Source organism: Rhinatrema bivittatum, chromosome 4 (genome assembly GCF_901001135.1).
Source record: "Rhinatrema bivittatum chromosome 4, aRhiBiv1.1, whole genome shotgun sequence".
NCBI classification, from domain to species: domain Eukaryota; kingdom Metazoa; phylum Chordata; class Amphibia; order Gymnophiona; family Rhinatrematidae; genus Rhinatrema; species Rhinatrema bivittatum.
Genome location: NC_042618.1, coordinates 407183707 through 407204852, shown reverse-complemented (window position 1 = coordinate 407204852; position 21146 = coordinate 407183707). Strand labels below are relative to the sequence as shown.

The 21146-nt window shown below is 44.6% G+C and overlaps 1 protein-coding gene across 6 annotated transcripts in view; it reads right to left on the bottom strand.

Annotated features, from left to right (window-relative positions):
- PPP4R2 (protein phosphatase 4 regulatory subunit 2) overlaps positions 1-21146 on the bottom strand; it is a 192604-nt gene that overhangs the window by 128244 nt on the left and 43214 nt on the right. For 4 of the 6 annotated variants that reach the window (XM_029601096.1, XM_029601094.1, XM_029601097.1 and 1 more), the window contains exon 3: positions 8802-8972. The exons of the other annotated variants lie outside the window; for them this stretch is intronic. In XM_029601096.1, coding sequence (XP_029456956.1) covers positions 8802-8972 — 171 coding nt within the window. The remainder of the gene's footprint in view (positions 1-8801; positions 8973-21146) is intronic. 6 annotated transcript variants of the gene reach the window in all.

The window sequence follows — 21146 nt, the reverse complement described above, 5'->3', positions numbered from 1 at the left end:
TCATAAAATCCTACTGACTGCCTTGCTGAAATTGGCATATCAGGTACCCCACTTCAATGGTTCACCTCCTACCTAAATGGCTGCCAATTCAAAGTCAGAATAGGGAACCACGACTCCAACGCATCTAACCTCGCCCAAGGAGTCCCCCAAGACACCTCACTTTCTTCTACTCTCTTTAATATATACCTCCTGCCCCTCTGCCATCTCCTTTCCGAACTCAACCTTACTCACTTCATCTACACAGATGATGTACAAATCGTCATCCCCATAACAGACTCCATACCCAATGCAATCAAAACTGCACTCACTGCCATAAACAACCTCCTCACCAGCCTCCATCTTGCCCTCAACTCCGCAAAAATGGAATTCATGATCATCTCACCTCAACACAAGCCCAACTCCTCCACCCAAATCCACTCCCCCCCCATATCAATGACAATCTCCCATCACGTAAGAAACCTGGGCGTAGTCATAGATTACCAAATCAGCCTGAAAAAATTACCACCACCATGAAAGACTGTTGCTTTAAGCTACAAACCCTGAAAAAACTAAAGCCCCTACCATATTTTCGAAAATAGACTACTGCAATTCTCTTACTAGGCCTCCCCAAAATCCACATCGCCCCCCTCCAATTGCTCCAGAACTCAGTCACTCGTATTCTCACCAACACTAGAAGGAATGAACACATCACCCTGATCCTCAAACATCTACACTGGCTACCTATACAACACATCCAATACAAAACCCTCATCATACACATAACCAAAATATGAAATGGCTTAACAACTCAGTCTTCCGCAACACCAATAGACCAACCCGACCCCAATACACAGCAACCTTAAACACACCCTCACCCAAACTTACCCACTATAACTCTACCAAAGAGCGATCCCTCTCCATCGCAGGCCCCACACTATGGAATACCTTACCCCCCCCCCCGATCTTCGACATGAAACAAGCTCACAAAAATTCAAACAAAAACTCAAACACTGGCTTTTCTTGCAAGCATATACTTAACCCTCTCTTTAAACCCTCCCCCCCCCCCACTAACTGCCAACATCTGTACAAGATGTAATTATCTTTTCATTTTTATATATAGTTTACCCTACCCCTCTCCATATCTGAATGTTCCCCCCACTAAAGCCACACGCCTCGCTACGACCAAAGACAGATCTTTTTCGATAGCAGGCCCATCGATATGGAATAGCATCCCATCAAATCTCAGACTAGAGCCCTGCCTTTTAACATTCAGAAAAAGACTTAAAACTTGGCTCTTTCACCAAGCCTTCCCTGATCCACCAGACAATAACTAGTTGTCTTTCACCTCTACCCAGTCAGGCACTCTTTTTCTCGAAAATTGGACTTGGAGACTTTCAGGTTAAAGCACTGTTTTAAGCTTTTAATTCATATGCTCTATGGTAACACCACTTATTTATTACCGGCCTTTCTTCCTTCCAGCTTGTTGTAAGCTTCCAAGTTCTCTTTCCCTGTTGATTGTAACTGACTTATTCCTGCCTATCATTATCTCTCGTTTACTTGAATTGTTACTCCAGTTATTCCCCTTGTTAAATTGTAAACCGATCCGATATAGTTATTTACTATGAAGGTCGGTATAAAAAACTGTTAAATAAATATCTAGCCAGCCCCTAACCTGCAAGCTCCTAATATTTTGAGGCTATGTTCATGTATATTGTTTTACCCCAATTTCCTCCCCTGTCCCTCCCCCCTGTAGCCACAACTTACTGTTTTTAATTCCTGTGTTTTCTGTAAAAGCAAACTTTTGCTACTGTTATGTTTTAAGGTAAACCGATGTGATGTATCTAACTAATGTCAGCATAGAAAAACTTTTAAATAAGAAAATTATTCCTTACCTGCTAATTTTCGTTCCTGTAATACCATGGATCATTCCAGATGGTGGGTTATGTTCCATGTCCAGCAGATGGAGTCAGAACACAAAATTCCCAGGGGAGGAACCATATAACCACGCCTCCCCTGTAACAGCTCTCAGTAACTAGACTAACAAAGCCCAAAAGAGAGAGACTAAAAACAGAGGGATCAAGTAATCAAAGAAGGAATTGAAATAACCACTGTCCAAATAAACAGCAACTAAATTCTGAACAGTGAACTTGCGAACAGCAGTGCGTGAACAAAAAAGACAAGCAGTTTTCAAAATACAGAGTAAAAGATTGTTAAGACCGGTAGGCAGGGATGTCCCACAAGCAAACCCCCAAACCAAGGGAGGGTGTCTGGAATGATCCATGGTATTACAGGAACGAAAATTAGCAGGTAAGGAATAATTTTCTTTTCCCTGTACATACCAGGATCATTCCAGACGGTGGGATGTACCAAAGCTTTCCCATCACGGGTGGGCCGCAGACAGCCCTGCTCGTATTACCTTGTCTCCAAGCTGACCGCCCGACTGAGCACCGACGTCCAGGCGATAATGTCTCGCAAAAGTATGGATCGACTTCCAGGTGGCCGCCCTACAAATCTCCTGAGTGGAGACGGAGGAGCTCTCCACCCAAGATGTCGCCTGGGCTCGAAGAGAATGAGCCTTGACAACCAGCGGAAGGGACTTACCTATGCCAAGGTACGCCGCTATAATCACTCCCTTCAACCACCGCGCTATAGATTGTTTGGAGGCCATGCAACCCTTCCGGGGTCCGGACCAGAGGATAAACAGATGATCGGAGAGCCGAAAATCATTAGTCACCTCCAGATAGCGTATCAGAGACCACCGTACATCCAGTCTACGCAGGTCTCCAGATTCAGAAGAGGCAAAAGATGGTAATTCCACCGATTGGTTGAGGTGGAATGCCGAAACCACTTTGGAGAAAAGAAGGAACCGTCCTCAGCGAAACCCCTTCAGGCGTGAAACGAAGGTATGGTTCACGACAGGATAGGGCCTGCAGCTCGGAAATACGTCTTGCTGAACTGATTGCCACGAGAAAAATGGTCTTGAGAGTGACGTCCTTGATGGTAGCCGAGCTTAGAGGTTCGAACGGCGAACCACAGAGGACTCTGAGCACCAGATTCAGATTCCACGACGGACAAGGTGGGTGAATCGGAGGCTTCAAGTGTTTCACTCCTTTAAGGAAACGGGAGACATCTGGATGCGAGGACAGAAACTCCTTATTTCCACTGCGAAGAAAAGCCCCCAAGGCCGCCACCTGAACCCGAAGAGATTTGTAAGCAAGACCCAAATCCAAATCTGCCTGCAAGAAGGAAAGGACTTGTGGCACCAAGGCCTGCATGGGAAGAATGTCATTCGCTCCACACCAATCCTCAAAGACCTTCCAGACTCGAACATAGGTAACAGAGGTGGACATCTTACGTGCTTTCAGTAGCGTTGAAATAACCGGCTCCGGATAACCGCACCTCCTCAACTGACGCCTCTCAAAAGCCAGGCCGCAAGACAGAAGCGATCTGCCTCCTTGAAAAATATTGGTCCCTGGCATAGAAGACGTAGCAGCTGACAGAGACGAAGGGGACCCTCCACCGTCAAATTGCGCAGATCCACAAACCAGGGTCGCACCACACTGCGGATGACCTTGCCCACGAGGGGCCACGGTGGGAAAACATAGGAGACAGTGGCGCGGCCAGGGCAGGACCAGTGCATCCACGCCCTCGGCGCCGCACTTCCGCCTGCGGCTGAAGAAGCGGGCGGCCTTTGCATTTCCGGCGATTGCCATTAGGTCTACGTGCGTTGTCCCCCATCGCCGTACTATTATCCGCATCGCCTGCTGCGAGAGCTCCCACTCTCCGCGATCCAAGTTTTGTCGGCTGAGAAAGTCCGCCTGTACGTAGTCCACTCTATATGCGAGGCCGCTAGTCGTTGGAGGTGAAGCTCTGCCCACTCCATCAATTTGTTGGTTTCCAGAGAGACCAACTGACTTCTCGTGCCTCCCTGGTGATTGATGTACGCCACTGTAGTCGCATTGTCCGATAGCACCCCGACTGCTTGATGGCGTACTATGGGGAAGGAACCCTGTAACGCCAGACGGACCGCCCTGGTCTCCAAACGGTTGATGGGCCACTTCCGACTGTTCCTCCGTCCATCGACCCTGGATTGAGCTGTCCCAACAGACCGCTCCCCAGCCTGTGAGGCTGGCGTCCGTGGTGATAATCACCCAATCCGGGTCCTCCAGCGACACCCCCTGAGCTAGGTGCCGCGGTTCCAGCCACCAATGGAGACTGATGAAGGTTCCTCTCGGAATCGGAAGGATTGCCTGGAAATCTCTCGACACCGGCTGCCACCGGGAGAGTAGGGATCTCTGCAGAGGCCTCAGATGCGCAAATGCCCAAGGAACCAGATCGATGGTCGAGGCCATGGTCCCCAGTACCTGCAGGTAGTCCCAGGCAGTGGGCGTCTCGAGCGCCATAAATCTTTGAATCTGCTGACGCAGAGAATGAGCTCTGTCCAGATGCAGAAAAACCCTGGCATTCTTGGTATCGAAGTGAGCTCCCAGAAAATCCAACGACTGGGACGGGACCAGGCTGCTCTTTGTGAAATTGACAATCCATCCCAGAGATTGGAGAAGTTGTACCACTCTGTCGACTGCGAGGATACACTGCGCTCGTGACTTTGCACGGATGAGCCAATCGTCTAGGTAAGGATGCACAAGGATACTTTCCTTGCGCAAGGTTGCCGCCACTACCATGATCTTCGTGAAAACCCGTGGAGCTGTGGCCAGGCCAAAGGGAAGAGCGCGAAATTGGAAGTGTTGACCCAAAATTTTGAAGCGTAGGTAACGCTGATGAGCTTGACAAATTGGTATGAGGAGATATGCCTCCGTGAGATCCAACGAAGCCAAGAATTCTCCCGAATGAACTGCCGCTAACACTGAACGGAGTGTCTCCATGTGGAAACGAGGGACTCTGAGGGACCGGTTGACCTGCTTGAGGTCCAGGATAGGACGAAAGTACCTTCCTTCTTGGGAACCACAAAGTAGATTGAATAATGCCCCCGGCCCAGTTCGGCGGCTGGCACCGGCACTATGGCCCCCAATTGAAGAAGACGATCGAGGGTCTGCCGCATGGCTCCCTGTTTGATTAAGGACCCACAAGGGGAAAACAGGAACCGGTCCCGAGGAGCGCAAACAAAATCCAAAGCGTAACCGCGTCTTAGAATATCCAGAACCCATTGATCTGACGTGATTTGGACCCACTCTTCGTAGAAGAGAGCAAGGCGACCCCCCAGTCGAGGGACCACCTCGCGGGTCCGTCTGGCATCATTGGGTAGATTTAGCGGATGTACCAGCACCCTGTGCTTCCTTACCCTGGCGGCGCCCACGAAAGGGCCGGTTCCAGGAGTGCGAACGAGAAGAGGGAGCCTGAGGTGGCTGTTGCCTCTGAGGACGCGCTCTCCGCTGGTTACGATAACTGTTTCTGGAGTAATTATATGATCTTGACGAACAGGGTCAATCTTCGGGCAACTTGTGCACCGCGTTCTCATTAAGGGACTTGATGATCTGATCCAAGTCTTCACCAAAAAGATACCTACCCTTAAAAGGAAGGGACCCCAAACGTGTCTTGGAAGAGGCATCAGCAGACCAATTGCGAAGCCAAAGGAGCAGACGCACTGAGACCGCCGCCACCATGGTTCGGGCTAGGACCCTTAAAAGATCATATAAAGCATCCGTTCCATAGGCAACCACGGCTTCCAGTCTGTCCGCCTGGTGAGCCTCAGCGTCTGGTAAGGACTGGGAGGTGAGAAGCTGCTGCACCCACCGAAGACCCGCTCGCTGTGCGAGGGAACTGCAGATAGCCGCCCGCATCCCTAAGGCTGAGACCTCAAAGATACACTTGAGGTAAACCTCCAGCTTCCGATCCTGCATATCCTTCAACGCCGTCCCTCCAGTGACAGGAATAGTGGTATGCTTTGTGACCGCTGATACCGCAGAAACTACGGCGGGAACTTTGAGAATTTCCAAAAAATCGGCTGGCAGAGGATACAATTTTTCCATGGCTCTACCGACCCTAAGGTTGGCCTCCGGGGGATCCCATTCCCGAGTGATCAACTGCAAGATCTTGTGATGAGTGGGAAAAGACTTGGCTAGAGGCCGCAGTCCTGCTAGGAGGGGGTTCCCCTTCTTGAGAGCCGGGTCAGGCCCCACCGGTTCTGGAGGGGGGATCAATATCCATTTCCTGGAGGATGTAGGGAATGAGGTCATCTAACTCCGCCGCTTGGAAGATGCGGAGGACCCTAGGGTTGTCACCCTCCACCTGGGCCAAGGTGGGGTCGTCCATGTCAGGGTCCTGGGATTGTCCTTCCCCCAAAGAAGTCTGTATTATCGATGGTGTCCCGGTAGGGCCACGAGATGTCCCCGCTCCCCCGCCTACTAAAGGGGGGAGAGCCTGAGGGAGGGTCCCACCCAGGAGGGGGTTAGGACATGGTATCTTGGGGGGAGAGGGTCCCCAGGTCCCGAAGGTCGTGTCTCTGCTCTGAAGAAAAGCCCTGTGCATCAGGACTATGAATTCAGGGGAAAAGGCCTGGCATCCTGAGGGGTCACCCACCGGGGAATCCCCCCTCTGCCTACCAGGATTAGACTCTGAGTAAGGGTCCAAAACGGGCCTAGAAGTGAGGAATGGATTATCCGTGTCCTCCTCAGAAAGCGCGGCATCAGAATCTTGCAACAAAATGGCCGCCATTCCCACGTTGAGAGGGAACGGGGCCTGGCGCTTCCTTCCCACGCGGTCTGCAACTCGAACGTCCTTGTTAGTAGCTGGCGCACATTCCCCCTCGGGGAAACAGCCTGAGCACAGACCCTCTTCAGAAAATAATCCGGCCCTGTCGGAGCCCTCACAAGGCGCCGCAGACTGCATCGCCGCAGGGAGAGAGAGAGGGGGGGGAAGCTCTACAGGTGGCTTGCGCCTAAAATGAGCGCCGACCCGGCAACGGATGCTTGCCGCGGTCCCCCACCGACCTGAAGAAGAACTGACGGGGAATTACCCTCCTGACAGCAGGCGGCCCCGGGGAATGGTGCTTCGCGGGGCCGCAGGTCGGGACGTCGGTCGCTCCCCAAAAGGGAGGGGGGAAAACCTGGGTCAGGAGGGAGAGGCTGGCGCTACCGACTTTCACCTCAGAGAGCCGAACGGAGTCCAAAAAATTGCAGTCTTCTGCTGAAAAAGAAGATGAAACAAAAATACACTTACCCCAACTGAGCCCTCAGTGAGGAAAATGAGAAAAGAAAGAAAGAAAACAGGCAACAGCCTGTCAGCAAGTCACCAGGCTAGAGAGCGATGAGCCAGCACCAGCGGAGAGCTCTCCCCCTGCTGTAAGAGGAGCCTTAGCAAAGTGACCTAAACTGTAAATTTAAAACTTTTTTTTTTTTTTTTTTTTAAACTTGATCCCCCTGAGGAGATAGCCCTAAGCTAACAAGCTGGGGACCTTAAGTCCCCTGCTCACATCTGCTGGAGTCAGAACGTTACTGAGAGCTGTTACAGGGGAGGCATGGTTATATGGTTCCTCTCCTGGGAATTTTGTGTTTTGACTCCATCTGCTGGACATGGAACATAACCCACCGTCTGGAATGATCCTGGCATGTACAGGGAAAAATAGATAAACCATATCAAGAGCTCTGCATACAACTGGCCTGCATGGGAGATGGGTAGAAAAGCCATTATTGAAGAAAAACCACATTAAGGATGTCTGGAGTTTGCCAGAAAGCATCAGAGTGATCCAGCTAAAATGTGGGATAAGGTTTTGTGGTCAGATGAGAAAGATGGAGCTTTTTGGCCAAAATTCAAAACACTGTAGCTCAAACCTAACACTGCCCATTCCTCAGCAAATGCCATCCCAACAGTAAAGTATGGGGATGGCAGCATGTTGTGGGAATGCTTTTCCTCAATGGGGACTGGGTATCTTATTAAAATTGAAGAAAAGATGGATGGTGCACATACAGGGAGATACTGCAAGACAACCTGCTTCAATCTGCTAAAAAACAAACTTGGGAGAAAGTTCACTTTTCATTAGTACAATAATCCCAAGCACAAGGCCAAAGCAGCATAGCAGTGGTTAAACAAAATGGTGAATGTTCTACAATGGCCAAGTCAGTCCAGATCTCAATCCAATCAAGAATCTGTGGCACTATTTGAAAACTGCATTCCAAAAGCATCATCCAATCAACTTGAACAACCTGGATCAAATATGCCAGGAAAAATGGACAGAAATCAATCAATGTGCAAGCTGGCAGAAACTTACCCCAAACAAAAGTACATTTGTTAGCAATTGTAAACCGGTGTGTACACGAACGTCAGTATATAAAAAAATCAATAAATAAAGCTTCTATTGCAGCAAAAGGTGTTCTCCCAAATACTAGTCTGAAGAGGATGAATACTTATGCAAGCAGCATTTTTCAGTTTTTTATTTTACAGAAAATGCAGAGAAATAATGAATTATGATTTTGAAATTTTACTTTAAGAGCATACTGGTTTGCAATAAACATACTGTCTGGAACAATCTGTGTAAAGTGTCATTTGTAATCCACACATCTTCTGACTTTTTAGGAGATCAAATACCTGTGCAAGCAACTGTTCTTGATTGTTTGCATATTATATACACCTTGATTTTTTATTCCATTATAAAAATACACATAAGAGCCAAAATTATTTTAATACTGCAGATAAATGAAAAATACTTGCTGACAAAATTTTAGTGATAGCTTTATTTTATAATGATCCTTGATTATACACTTTTAAAGTATTTTAAAATATATTGTTAAACCTAACTATCCTTTAAGAAAGTTATTTATGGATATGAACATTTATTTTGAAGAACATGATTACTGGAAGCTACCCACCCATTAAATCCAGTGACGATCTTCAGAATTCGCTCTTTCATTTCCTCAAAGGGAATATATTCCACATTAGGATTAGGGGGTCCCCTAGGCTCAGGGGCTGCAGTTCTGAAATCATCCATCACCTTCTCCAGTTTGAACATAAAGTAACTTTTGAACTGAGACCACTGAATCCTGGAAACAGAAATTACAATATTTGCTTTATTTCTGAAAACATAACCAAACATTGTAAACAAGGGGAAAAATACATTGACTTTTTTTTTTTTTTTTTTTTAAATAAGAGGACAAAAGACAGAAGGGATACATACAGCAAAATAGGATTCATACAGCAAGACTGGATGCATAGACATGGTAATATGTATGGGTTATTTACACATGAATAGTGACTCAAACATTCTTGTAAGAGTGCAGTGATACAGTTTAATTCTCAATTTCTTGTAACAATGAATATTCAAGGTTGCTATTTCTTGTATTCTGAAGAGTTTTCAAACATTGAATATATTGGTATTAATTGGTTTATATTACAAACCAAAGTTTCCCAAGACTTTGTATGCATTTTGCAATAATGGGGAAAAAACTGTTAGAAAAAATTAAAATGAGTTACATTTAAAAGAGGAATTATAAGCAATAATTGTTAGGTTTGCTTTTTCTACAAACGTCACAGTATCAGAAGAGCAAAATTGTACAATGCCCACACGGCTTATATCCACAATGTGTCCATTGTGTTTGAAAGTAAAAACTTTTCAAGTACCAAGTCTAGGCGTTAACACTAAGTGTCTTTATATATGTAATTATTGCTGTTTTATACATGTGTACTCCACTGAGAACACAACAGCTATATTAGCAGAAAATAAATGATCTGAAATAAAGATAAGCAAAGCCAGACTACATTAGCAAATGTTATATATGCCATTATTGTCTATATCAGAAACTGTATATAATAGGATGGCCAACTCTAGTTCTGAAGAGCCACAAAGCAGGCCTGATTTTCAGGATACCCACAATGAATACGCATGAGACTGGTGGCAGTGCATGCAAATCTCTCATATTTGTGGATATCTGAAAACCAGGTCTATTTATAGCTCCTGAAAACCAGATACGGCCACCCCGATATATAGAAAGAGTGCTTTAAACATGAAGCTAGTTGAACACAAAATTGTTTGGAACCTCGACATTTTTCAGTTACATTTCTGGTGTTCACGCAGCTAATATCCATATTGAAGAGATTTTGTGATGCAATTGCTACACTTAAAACAGTGCTGTTATTCCGATTATAGACAGTTTAACCATTTGTGCTGTATTCAGAGACTGATTTGTTTTTCTGAGACTAATTTTGAAAAAGTATTGTTAAAAATATATATTTTTTTTTTCTTGAAATGAAGATTTTCCAGCATTAAACAAGGCCAGAGAAATCAAAGGAACAGGCTTCATGAGACACGCTTATAAAGAGTAAAAAATAAATAAATAAAAATATTGCAAAGGATGATGTCATCTTCCATGAGTAATACAGATGAATATCAGATTAAGTAATGAAGTTCAACAATAAGAGCATACAGAAATTGGTTAAATAACTTATTGAGATGCTGCTTGAGGTTATGGAAGCAAGTTTGCTTACTGTAAATAGTATTTTCCATAGATAGCAGGATGAATTATCCATTATATTGGTGACATCAACTAGCAGCACCTGTCTCCTCTCTTCTAGCTAATCAACTTTAAGCTCTACCAAGCATGTGCGGGAGTTCCTATGTGGGCATTGCCTCGCAAGCTGCCACAATCGATGATAGAACTATTTCCAGCTTAGTAGTCGATTCTCCAGGGAGGTGGGCAGGCATTCTATGGCTAATTCATCCTGCCAGCTATTAAAAACACTACTTATGGTAAGCAAACAATTCTTCTGTCAATAAGCAGGCTGAATTACCCCTGCCATGTGGGAAGCTGAGGGCTGCAGTGGAATTTCTTTTACTGAGTAAGCAACCCGAACTCCACTGCAAAAACTTCTGGCCCAAATTTACTATCAAGTTTTTAAGGCTGTCCAGACAGTAATGGGATATAAAGGTGTGAACAGACCATGTTGCAACTTTGCAGATGTTTAAGTGAAACATCTCATAAAATGGGAAGTGGAAAAGGCCATAGTTCTCAATGGGTGAGCTCCAACAGCATCTGTGATTTGCAAGCTTGCTGGAAGCACAGCAGTGCTGAATGCAATCTAACTGTACAGTGTATGTTTGGCAACTGCTACTCCCAGTTTGTTTGGGTCATATGAAACAAAGCTGTGAAGTTAACAATGATGCAGAGTTCTTTTCTTGTAATAGACCAGAGCTTGTTTGCAATCTAAGGTACAAAGGGTTTTTCACCTGCATGTGCATGCGGTTGCGGAAAGAAGATAGGCAATATAATGTACTGTGATATGGAAGCCAAGACCACCATCGGGAGAAGCTTCAGGCAAGTGCAGAGGAACACTTAATGAAGAATTACATGTACTGTGGTTAATGAATGAAAGCTTTCGCTGACTCTTCTAGCCATAGTTAATGCCACCAGGAAAACTATTTTCCACGCCAAGAACTAAGATATTTCTAAATGTTCAAAAGGCAGCTTCATTAATTGAGGAAGGAGAGCATTCAATTCCCACTGAACTGGAGTTTCTGCACTAGAAGCTTCACATCTCAAAGATCTTTCATAAATCTCAATAGCAGAGCATGGGTAAACAGATGGGTTTGCTGTCTATTGTGACAAACTGCTATTGCACAGAGATGTTCTCTGATAGAGGATGTAGCAAGGCCAGAGTCAAAGGAAGAGCAAGTAGGACAAATACGTGGGGCTTGCAAGATAATAGTTCCAAATCATTCTGTTGATATGACTTGGAATATCTTCGCCATTTAAAAGCATAATTTTGTCTAATTGAGGACTTTCTGGCTGAATGAACTCTTCAATGTTTCTGGGCAAGGAGAGATCCAAGATTAATGAGCATTCAACATCCATGCCATCAGGTTGAGGAATGGAAGATTTGGATAATATAGCATTCCTCTGTTCTGCATTAGCAAGGAATGGTCTGCCCCAAGATGCATAGGAGCACTGCATGGACATGATCTTGCAGCAACTTCTGAACTGTTTTGGCAATCAATGGTATCGGCAGAAACACACACATGATGCTTGTTCCCCATCGAGCAAGAAAGTGTCCTGAGCTAACCTGAGATTGCTAGGTTGAACTGAGCAAAATTGGTTGAGCTTTCTGTTCTGCTCAGATACGAATAGGTCCGACTGACTGCAGACCCCACAAGTAAAAAAAATGGGATGTCGACTGGACTGCTTTAGAGACCATTCATGTAAGCAAAATACCTTGATGTGGTGATCCGCCAGTACACTGGATTCCCTGGAAGATGTGTGGCCTGTAGAGCAGTTCTGTTCTTGATCTATGCCAAATCTTTAACATTTCCTGGCAGAGAGGCCATGACCCTATGCCTCCCTGTTTGTTGACATAAAACACTGACTTGGTTGTCCAGCTTGAATCATGATATTTTCATGAAGAAAGTCAGTGAACATTGTGAGTAACTGATTTCCAGCAGACTGATTTGAGAACAGCTTTCTTTGAGAGGCCAAATGCGCTGGGTCCAAAAAGATCCTGTGTGAGCATCCCATCCCTTTGTGGAGGCATCCACTGTTAGGGTTACTTGATGGGGAAGAACATGAAGTGGAGATCCATCCATCTTGAAATTTGCAAGGTTCGCAATTCCCTTTTCTTGTTTCCAGAAAACCAATTGAGTTAATTGATCCTACTGACTGCACAGACCTCACTGTGGGCAACAGATGTGAAGGCAGGTAAGTTGGATTACATGTATTGCTTCCATCATATGAGCTAAGGTAACAAGAACCTGTTGGGTTGTCAAGTGCTAAGTGGAGAGCAACTGGAAAAAAAGTGATCTCATGGAACTTGTTCGATTATATTGTAAAAAACACTTTGTAGCAAGTCTATCCATACCCCTATGAATTTTATTTGCTGAGTCGAAGTTAGATTCAAATTCTTAAAGTTCACCAGAAACTCCAGTTCCTAAAGATGATTGATTGTCGTGTGCAAAGAGAGGTTGCTGTGATTAACCAGTTATCCAGGTATGAGAAAACCTGAATTCCCTGACTGTGCAGGTGTGTCACCTCCACTGCAAGGCATTTGGTGAAGACACTCTGAGCCGCCAACAGACCAAACAGGAGTACCTTGCATTGATAATGGGAAGAATCCATCATGAAGCAAAGGTAACACCAGTGGGAAGGATGGATGGGTACGTGGGCATGCAAATCTTTTAGATCAAGCGCACAAATCCAATCTCCCTTCTGGATATAGAGAAGAATCATGCTGAGCGATTTCATTTTGAATTTCTCTCAATGTAGATGTTTGCTCAGCAATCTCAAATCCAGAATGGACTTCAATCCTCCTGATTTCCTGGGATGAGGAAATATCAGGAGAAACCATGTCCATGCTTGGACTGGCTCTATCACTATGCTCTTATGTACTAATTGTTTAAGGAGCGACTGCACTTCCAAATGAAGTTTTAGGTGAGATGGATCTGAACTGAGAGTCTAGCAATGTGGAAGGGATGGCAGCCGGGAGAAATACAGATGGTATTCAGACTCCATGATCCTGAAAAAACAAGCGGTCCTTGGTTATCTGGCACCATGAGTTCAGGAAGGTCTGGATTTACAGGATGAAAGACTGTTGAGTGTTTAAAGAGATCAAAAACTGGGTCCAGGCTTAAACTGAGCCTGTTGTATTATCTTTGATTGAATGCACTCCCTGTGGCCACAAGGGGCAGTGTGTAGTGCATAAAGAACAATCTGTAATAAATATACTACAAAGAGTTAAATGCAATCGCACACAGAGGAAATGTGCCTAATGCAAAAAGGGCAGGAAAAGCCTCTGTTCTGAAGCTGTGAATCTTTCTACTTACTGCTTGCTGTTATAGTGATTAGCGCTTCATGCTGCTTTGAAAACTGTAAAAACCACTGTGTAAAAAGCCAAAAGGTGGGCTACGCAAACAAATACAGGTACAGCGGTGCTGCTTTTAAATACTTTCTCATTACTGTGATCAATGAGCAAGGGTAAGAATTTATCTTTTATAATTCTATAATTGTAAATATTGCTGGAAATAGAACAGATCAGTAGCTGCACCTGAAAAGGGCAATATGGTGAAGCCGGGAAGTTGGACAGAGGGACAAGTGGGGACACAAACACCAAATACAAGAAACAGGCATGTAATTGTGTGCCATTACCAATGAGAGGGAGAGATGTAGGGACCACAACGTGAAAAAAAACTGTGATGAGAGACGAGCAGTGCTAGGGCAAGGGTGATAAATCCAGCAAGACTGTGGCAAGAAACAGGAAAACCTAAGAGATAAGTCAAACCAAAACAATGTGTGCATGAAAGCCTTCCCTGTGTTGCCCAAGATAACTGCCCCTGTGCAGTGATTCTTCACCTGCTTGACCGGACAATCAATTCAGAGATTTCTCGGGGAAGTAAACTGTCACCAATTTGTAACATAGCTCAGCTTAGCTTTTTATATGCTTTATTATTTTATATAATGCTCTTTTGTAATCATATTTCTTTTAGCAATAGTACTATAAATGATCTCTTCCATATCATTACCCTCTCCAAGTATTATTGCTATTTATATAGGAATATAACAAAGGAAAAGAGGGGAGTATATGAATGTGTAATTGGTTCTCTTAAGCTGACACATTAGTGACTGCAAGTGCATACCCTACACCGTAACCTTCAGTATAGGTACAGAATTGGGCAAAACCAGAGGGATCTTTGAACCGCGCACAAGACAGGTGGAGGCAGCAATATTGTTAACGACTGAAAGAGCGCCTCCGAAAGTATAGTCTCTTGTACAAGGAGAGACCCAAAGAGAAGGGTTGCTCAGGTGCCTTCGAAGGGAATTAAACAGCTACAGTCTGTTCCTTTGAGTAACTTTCTCTGAACCTTTGGCCAACAGGTTGTTCCTTAGACAAGGGAGATCTGCTAGCTTGTCACATATGTCCTTCTCAGATGCTACTTGCCCTAAGTCATACCATACAACTAACTGATGGAGGCTGCTGAGATACATGAGATGGAATCAATTTGGAGATGGAATCAATTTGTAGACAGAATGTAAAAAGGTGTCTTATGCATATCACCATTAGCAGATTAGAGAAAAGGCTTTAGTTTTTTTAATGCAGTCATGAATATAATGCACCATATAAAATTGTTGAGTAGAGATACAAGCAGTAAAAACATGGAGCTTTGAAATACTTTTTCCAAAATTATCAGTAGTCTATGGTCTTTGCCTGGAGGCAAATTGAAAACAAATTTTCTTTTTTTGCTTTCTTTAATGTAGACTCAACAATGGTGAGGCAGTTGGACTCTGAAGTCCAGTGGCTTCTGTATGCTCTACTTGAAGTCTAGTTTCCTTGTCATGGGAATGCCATAAATAGGAGTTTCCCCACATTCTCATCTGTAACATGTTCAGAATGTCGTGGGTAGGAAGAGCCACAGATTCCGACAGTGTCCAGTATTTGGAGACCAAAGACTTCAGATTGGGGGCCTTTGTCCTTGCATACATTGATGCTCATTGTCTTTCCCATTTTCTCTATGAATTTTGAACAAGTAAGATCTTCCGGAGGGGAAGTATGTTCAGGAAAATTCGGAAGTGGGTCATATGGAATACCTGTAGAACTTTCTTTTGAACACAGTAGCGATGGTTCACTGATCCAGGACTCCAATGATTAAGGTAGTAACACAGGGGGTTACTCCTCATTGTTTCAGAGGGAAAACATCATGGTGCACCACTTCTTAAATGCTCAACTCTGCTGCAATTGAGTGGGAAGATGAACAATCTTGTAGAAAGGGCTCTGATGATGGGTTCCTCCAATAGGCAAGACTAGGTCTCTGGTCTGAAGAATCACTATAGCGAAGGTGGAGAGAAGCTGCTAGAAAGTTCTTTACATCTCCCAAGTCAGAGGAATACATTTTTCACCATATTTGCAATCTGGAGAAGTGATTGATTTGTCCTCTGACTTCGCGTGGGAGTGGCACATTTTCTTTAGAGACAGGAATGGCTCTATTGGAAACCATTTGTACTATGGAGCACACTGGATCCGCAGCTCCAAACGAAAGCCCTCCACTAGTAATTGTGACATAATAAGGACTCTCATAACTGGAAGTAGCAGAGGAAACAAACCACCTTCTGCACTTGCTCGACAGCAGCTGGCATACAGCTGTATAGATAATAGCTTGAAGAATCTGCTCCAAGACTAGATGCATTGATTGTGGTCATAGGAGGGCATGGTGCTTCAATAGACTCGGAATGCCTGGAAGCTATAGTGGCATGCTTGAGCATTTTGAGAGGCCTTGAGTTGTGCTGATGGCAGCACAGAGCGAGAATGTCTGAAGCATGCATCGGGATGTATCAACAATGCACGGGCCCCATATGTCGAGGGCTTCAATGCATCAAGTGTATTGGTAAGATGTGCACTCAAAGCATCGATGCACATTGCAAATGCACCATTATGCTATATGTCGAGATTCTAATGTGGTGCATCTGTGCATCATGATTGAACATACTGATGTGCCTTGCATTGCAGCCATCAATGCACCATGTTTTGGAGGTCATGAGCTTCTTCAACGCAGGTTCCGATAGTTCCGGGGGTGATGTCTCAGTCTTCAATGCAGGGCAGCTCATTCCATTTGAGTGATGTTTTGGCCTATTGCTGAGGGGGGAGTTTTGAAGGGGCTCAACTCTTACCCAATGAGGTAGATGACTCTGCACTGCGGGAAGAGGATTTCCTGCAACTCTGAAGTGATTTACACAATTCTATTTTACTGGCCCTGGAACATTGGGACTGCGGGGACATCCAGCCACAAGCATAGCAATTTGCCTGATTGTGATTCGCTCTCAGGCACTGACAGAACAGCTCATGACCTTCTGTGAGGGATATTATCCTACTGCAAGTGCCATTTTTGAGTTGCTGACATTTTTTTGTGAAACAAGGGTTTTGTTTTTTAGGAATGAAAAGTGCTGTTGTGGGTGCTGCAGAGGCAGCAAGGCAACTGAAAGAGAAAAGATGAAGAAATGTATAAATATATAGAGAAATATATATTCTTAGAGAAAAAATATCTGGAGAAACAGAGTACATGTCCATGCTTGTGCGCAGACAAAAAATGAGTAAGGTTCATGAGGCAATGCCTACACATGCTCAGCAGAGTATAAAACTCTAACTAGGAGAGAAGTCAGTTTTGGTGCCACTGGATATCACCCACATGAAATGACTAACAGTCTGTTTATTGATGGGGGCCAAAAGATGTGTGTGTAAAATGTATGACAACAGCATGTATAGAGTACAATGAATGCCACTGCTTAATGAAAAACTGATGTGGTAAATTCACTGATGCAGGAATTGTCCATGCTTTTGGATAAAGAGTTAGAGTTCAGATATTATCTTCAAATATCAGATCAGCTTCTGCTCCATATAGGTACAGATCCTTTGATGAATGTATTTCCTGAGGCAGGCTGTTGTTGGAATAGATGAGAAATAAAATTTGTTTATGAATTACATTTTAATACCGAAAGTGATTAATGTTGGTGAATTAGAAACCCAGAATAGGACATTTTTCTGTGTGGCATTTGAAAATTGAAGACACATTAATGTAATTATTTTCAAGCATTAGTGTGATGTTTATCTGCACTTAAATAGACAATAGATTGCAGCTCTTAATGAAGCAGACAAATTATACAGCCATCCAATACCCTAATAGTTTTAAATTTTCTTAAAGTTATGATGTTGGAATAGTAGTCCAATAGTTGGAACAGTGGGCTATGAATCAAGGAAACCAGGGTTCAAATCCCACTGCCACTCATTTCCTTGGGCAAGTCACAAGGAGCCTTGAGTACAAATTTACGGGCCGATTCAGTAAAGTCCCGTGCGCGCGATTCAGTAGGCTAATTAGGCCCGGCGGTAAAACCAGGTAAAAAGGAGGCGCTAGGGACACTAGCGCGTCCCTAGCGCCTCCTTTTGGACCGGAGCGGCGGCTGTCAGCGGGTTTGACAGAAGACGCTCAATTTTGCCAGCGTCGGTTCTCGAGCCCGCTGACAGCCACGGGCTCGGAAACTGGACGCCGGCAAAATTGAGAGTCCAGTTTTCGACCCGAAAGCCGCGGGCCGACAAATTTTTTTTTTTTCTTCACACTTTTGGAAAGTTTCAGGACCTCCGACTTAATATCGCCATGATATTAAGTCAGCAGGTGCACAGAAAAGCAGTTTTTACTGCTTTTCTGTGCACTTTCCCGGTGCCCGAAGAAATCAGCGCCTACCTTTGGGTAGGCGCTAACTTCTGAAAGCAAAATGTGCGGCTTGGCTGCACATTTCCTTTTCTAAATCTCACGAGAATACCTAATAGGGCCAACAACATGCATTTGCATGTTGCGGGCGCTATTAGGTTCGGGGGATTGGACGCGCATTTTTGGCCCCTTACTGAATAAGGGGTAAGGGAAACCGCGCGTCCAATGGCGGGTTAACAGTGCACTCTGGAGCGCACTGAACTGTATCGGTCAGTTAGATTGTAATCCATCTGGGGATAGGGAAATACCTATAGTATCTGAATGTAATTCGCTTTGAAGTGCTGAAAAGCGGAATATAAACTAAAAAAAAAGTTCTGAAAAATGGATTTCTGGTGTGAAGTATTTTGTGCATTTTTTTTCTTACCTAGAAATAAAAGACTTAGAAGAAATTATTTTTAGGTGATCCTCTGTTTTGGAATATATAGAAGTGAGGATCATATGGCTTATTTTTTTCTGCAATTAACAAAAATAAGTTATCACATTTCAGAGATAATTACATACGACAATGGCTGATATTCATTAGGTCTGTGCATTCATTTATTTTGATTAGTGCACACAAAAAATGTAAACAGAGAAAGGAGAAATTACTACTTACCTGAATTTCCTTTTCCTAAGTACAGACAGGCGAAACTAAAACCATGGGCTATGCACCTTTAACAGCAGATTGAAACAGAGCAAAGCTGTCATCGCAGTATATAAACCCCAGCAGTGACATTAGCCCGCCAACATTCTCTGCAAAAGCCAACTGTAGACAAACTAGCAAAAAACTTAACAGATAACCATTCCAGCACTCAGCAAACAGGAAAACACAGAGCTCAACGAGTGTAACACTAAATCTAGGGACTTGATTGACACTTACCAGTACTCCCTGGAACACAGCCATGCAGGAGGACCACAGCACAACCATTTGGCAGCCACGGATGGTAAATTGGATTCACCTCTCTGTACTAAGGAAAACAAAATTCAGGTAAGTAGTAATTTCTCCTTTCTTAGCATACAGACAGGTGAATCCAAAACCAGTGGGATGCATTAGAACTACTCCTCAAATGGCAGGAAGAGGCCTGCGGTCCAATCAAAACCAAACGTGCAAAGGCTGTGTCCTCCTGGGCCTGCTCATCAAGGAGATAATGCCTGGAAAAAGGTGTGTAAGGAGGACCACTTCGAGGCTCTGCAAATGTCGACAGGAGACAATCTAACGTCTGCCCATGACACTGCCTGAGCCCTTCCTGACTAAGCAACGGCTGCTCAGCATCCACATATGCAGCTGTGACTACTTCCTTAATCCAGCGGGCTATTGTAGCCTGCGATGCCCACTCACCCCATTAACTCCCACCATGGAGAATAAATAGCTGGAGGCAATGAAAACGAGTAGATGGATCGGAGTAAACAAGCGTTTTATTCAAGCATGCCCGACTCTGGCCGAGTTTCGCTCAGAGAGCTGCCTCAGGGGCTTACAAGCCACATCGATTGGCTTCAAAACTTCACAAGTGCAATCAAGTTGGAATGGAGCAAAGAGTTTCTTAGGTCTTGGAATGAGCTCTAAAAATACTGGTATTGTGTACCAATCAGTAATGTTTCCGAGGAAGAGAGCTCACATAGTCAGCATTCAGCAGCGTATAATAGCTGGTCCAACTTTCTGAGGTTCAGAAACCTTTAAATATCTCAAATGCCTTTTGACATCCAAGGGCTGTAACAAGCGATATTCCTCCGCATCTCTTGCCCTGTCCAGACACGGCAGGGAAATAGAAGGATGCAAGTGAAAATCCAAGACCACTTTTGGCAAAAAGGAAGGAACAGTATTGCAGCTATAATCGCCCCTAGAGTCACTTATAGAAACGGCTCCTGGCAAAACAAGGCCTGTAGTTCGGATACTCGATGCACGGAACAAGTTGCCCCAAGAAACACCTTTTTTAAAGTCAATCTCAAGAAAAGGTTACACATTGGTCGAAAGTTATGGCCTGCTAAAAAAAAAAAAAAAATCCAAAACTAGATTAAGAGTCCACAAGGGCACCTGCAATCGCAAGGGAGGAGGAAGATGCTTCACTTCTTTCAAGAAACGGGCCACATCTGGATGTTCCAACAAGGGCCCAACATTCACCTGACCTCGGAAACAGGCAAGAGCCAACACTTGTACCTTTAAGGAATTAAGGACAACCCTGAACTCAATTCATCCTGCAAAAATTCCAAAATAAGTAGAATGTTAACTGAATGAGGAAGTACCCCATAATCTTCACACCAAGCCTCAAACACCTACCAAACCCGCATATAGGCTAAGGAAGTGGAGGACTTTCTTGCTCATAGCAAGGTAGCAATCACCTCAGCAGAATATCCACAGTTCAACAACCAAGCCCTCTCAAGGGTCATACAGTAAACAAAATCTATTGGGATCTTCGTGAAGAACAGGCCCCTGCCGCAGCAGATTCTTGTGTGCCGGAAACCAGAGGGGAGAGTCTATCAGAAGCCTTCGCATATCTGCATACCACAGTCGCCTGGGCCAATCTGGTGCCACCAAAGGCACCATCCCCATGACTCTCGACCCTCTGAACCATTCTGTCCAACATGGGGAAAAACATACAGCAGCTGGCCCTCCGGCCACTCCTGCACGAGAGCTTCAATGCCGAAGGCTTCTGGATTTCTCCTGTGACTGAAGAATCAAGGAACCTTCACATTTCGAGTTGTCAGCAGATCCAGAAATGGAAGGCTTCAGCGATCCACTATTAGCTGAAACGCCTCATCTGACAATTTCCTTTCTCCTGGATTCAGACTGTCTTCTGAGAAAGTCTGCTTACATTGTCTTTTCCTGCAACGTGTGAGGTTGAGATCTCCTGAAGATGCACTTCTGCTCATTACATAAAGTTGGGCTATTTCCTGCGACACTTGCTGGCTTTTGGTTTCTCCCTGCCGACTGATGTAAGCCACTGTCGTTGCACTGTCCAACATTATCTGGACTGCTCAACCATGCAGTCTGTCACAGAACTGCAAG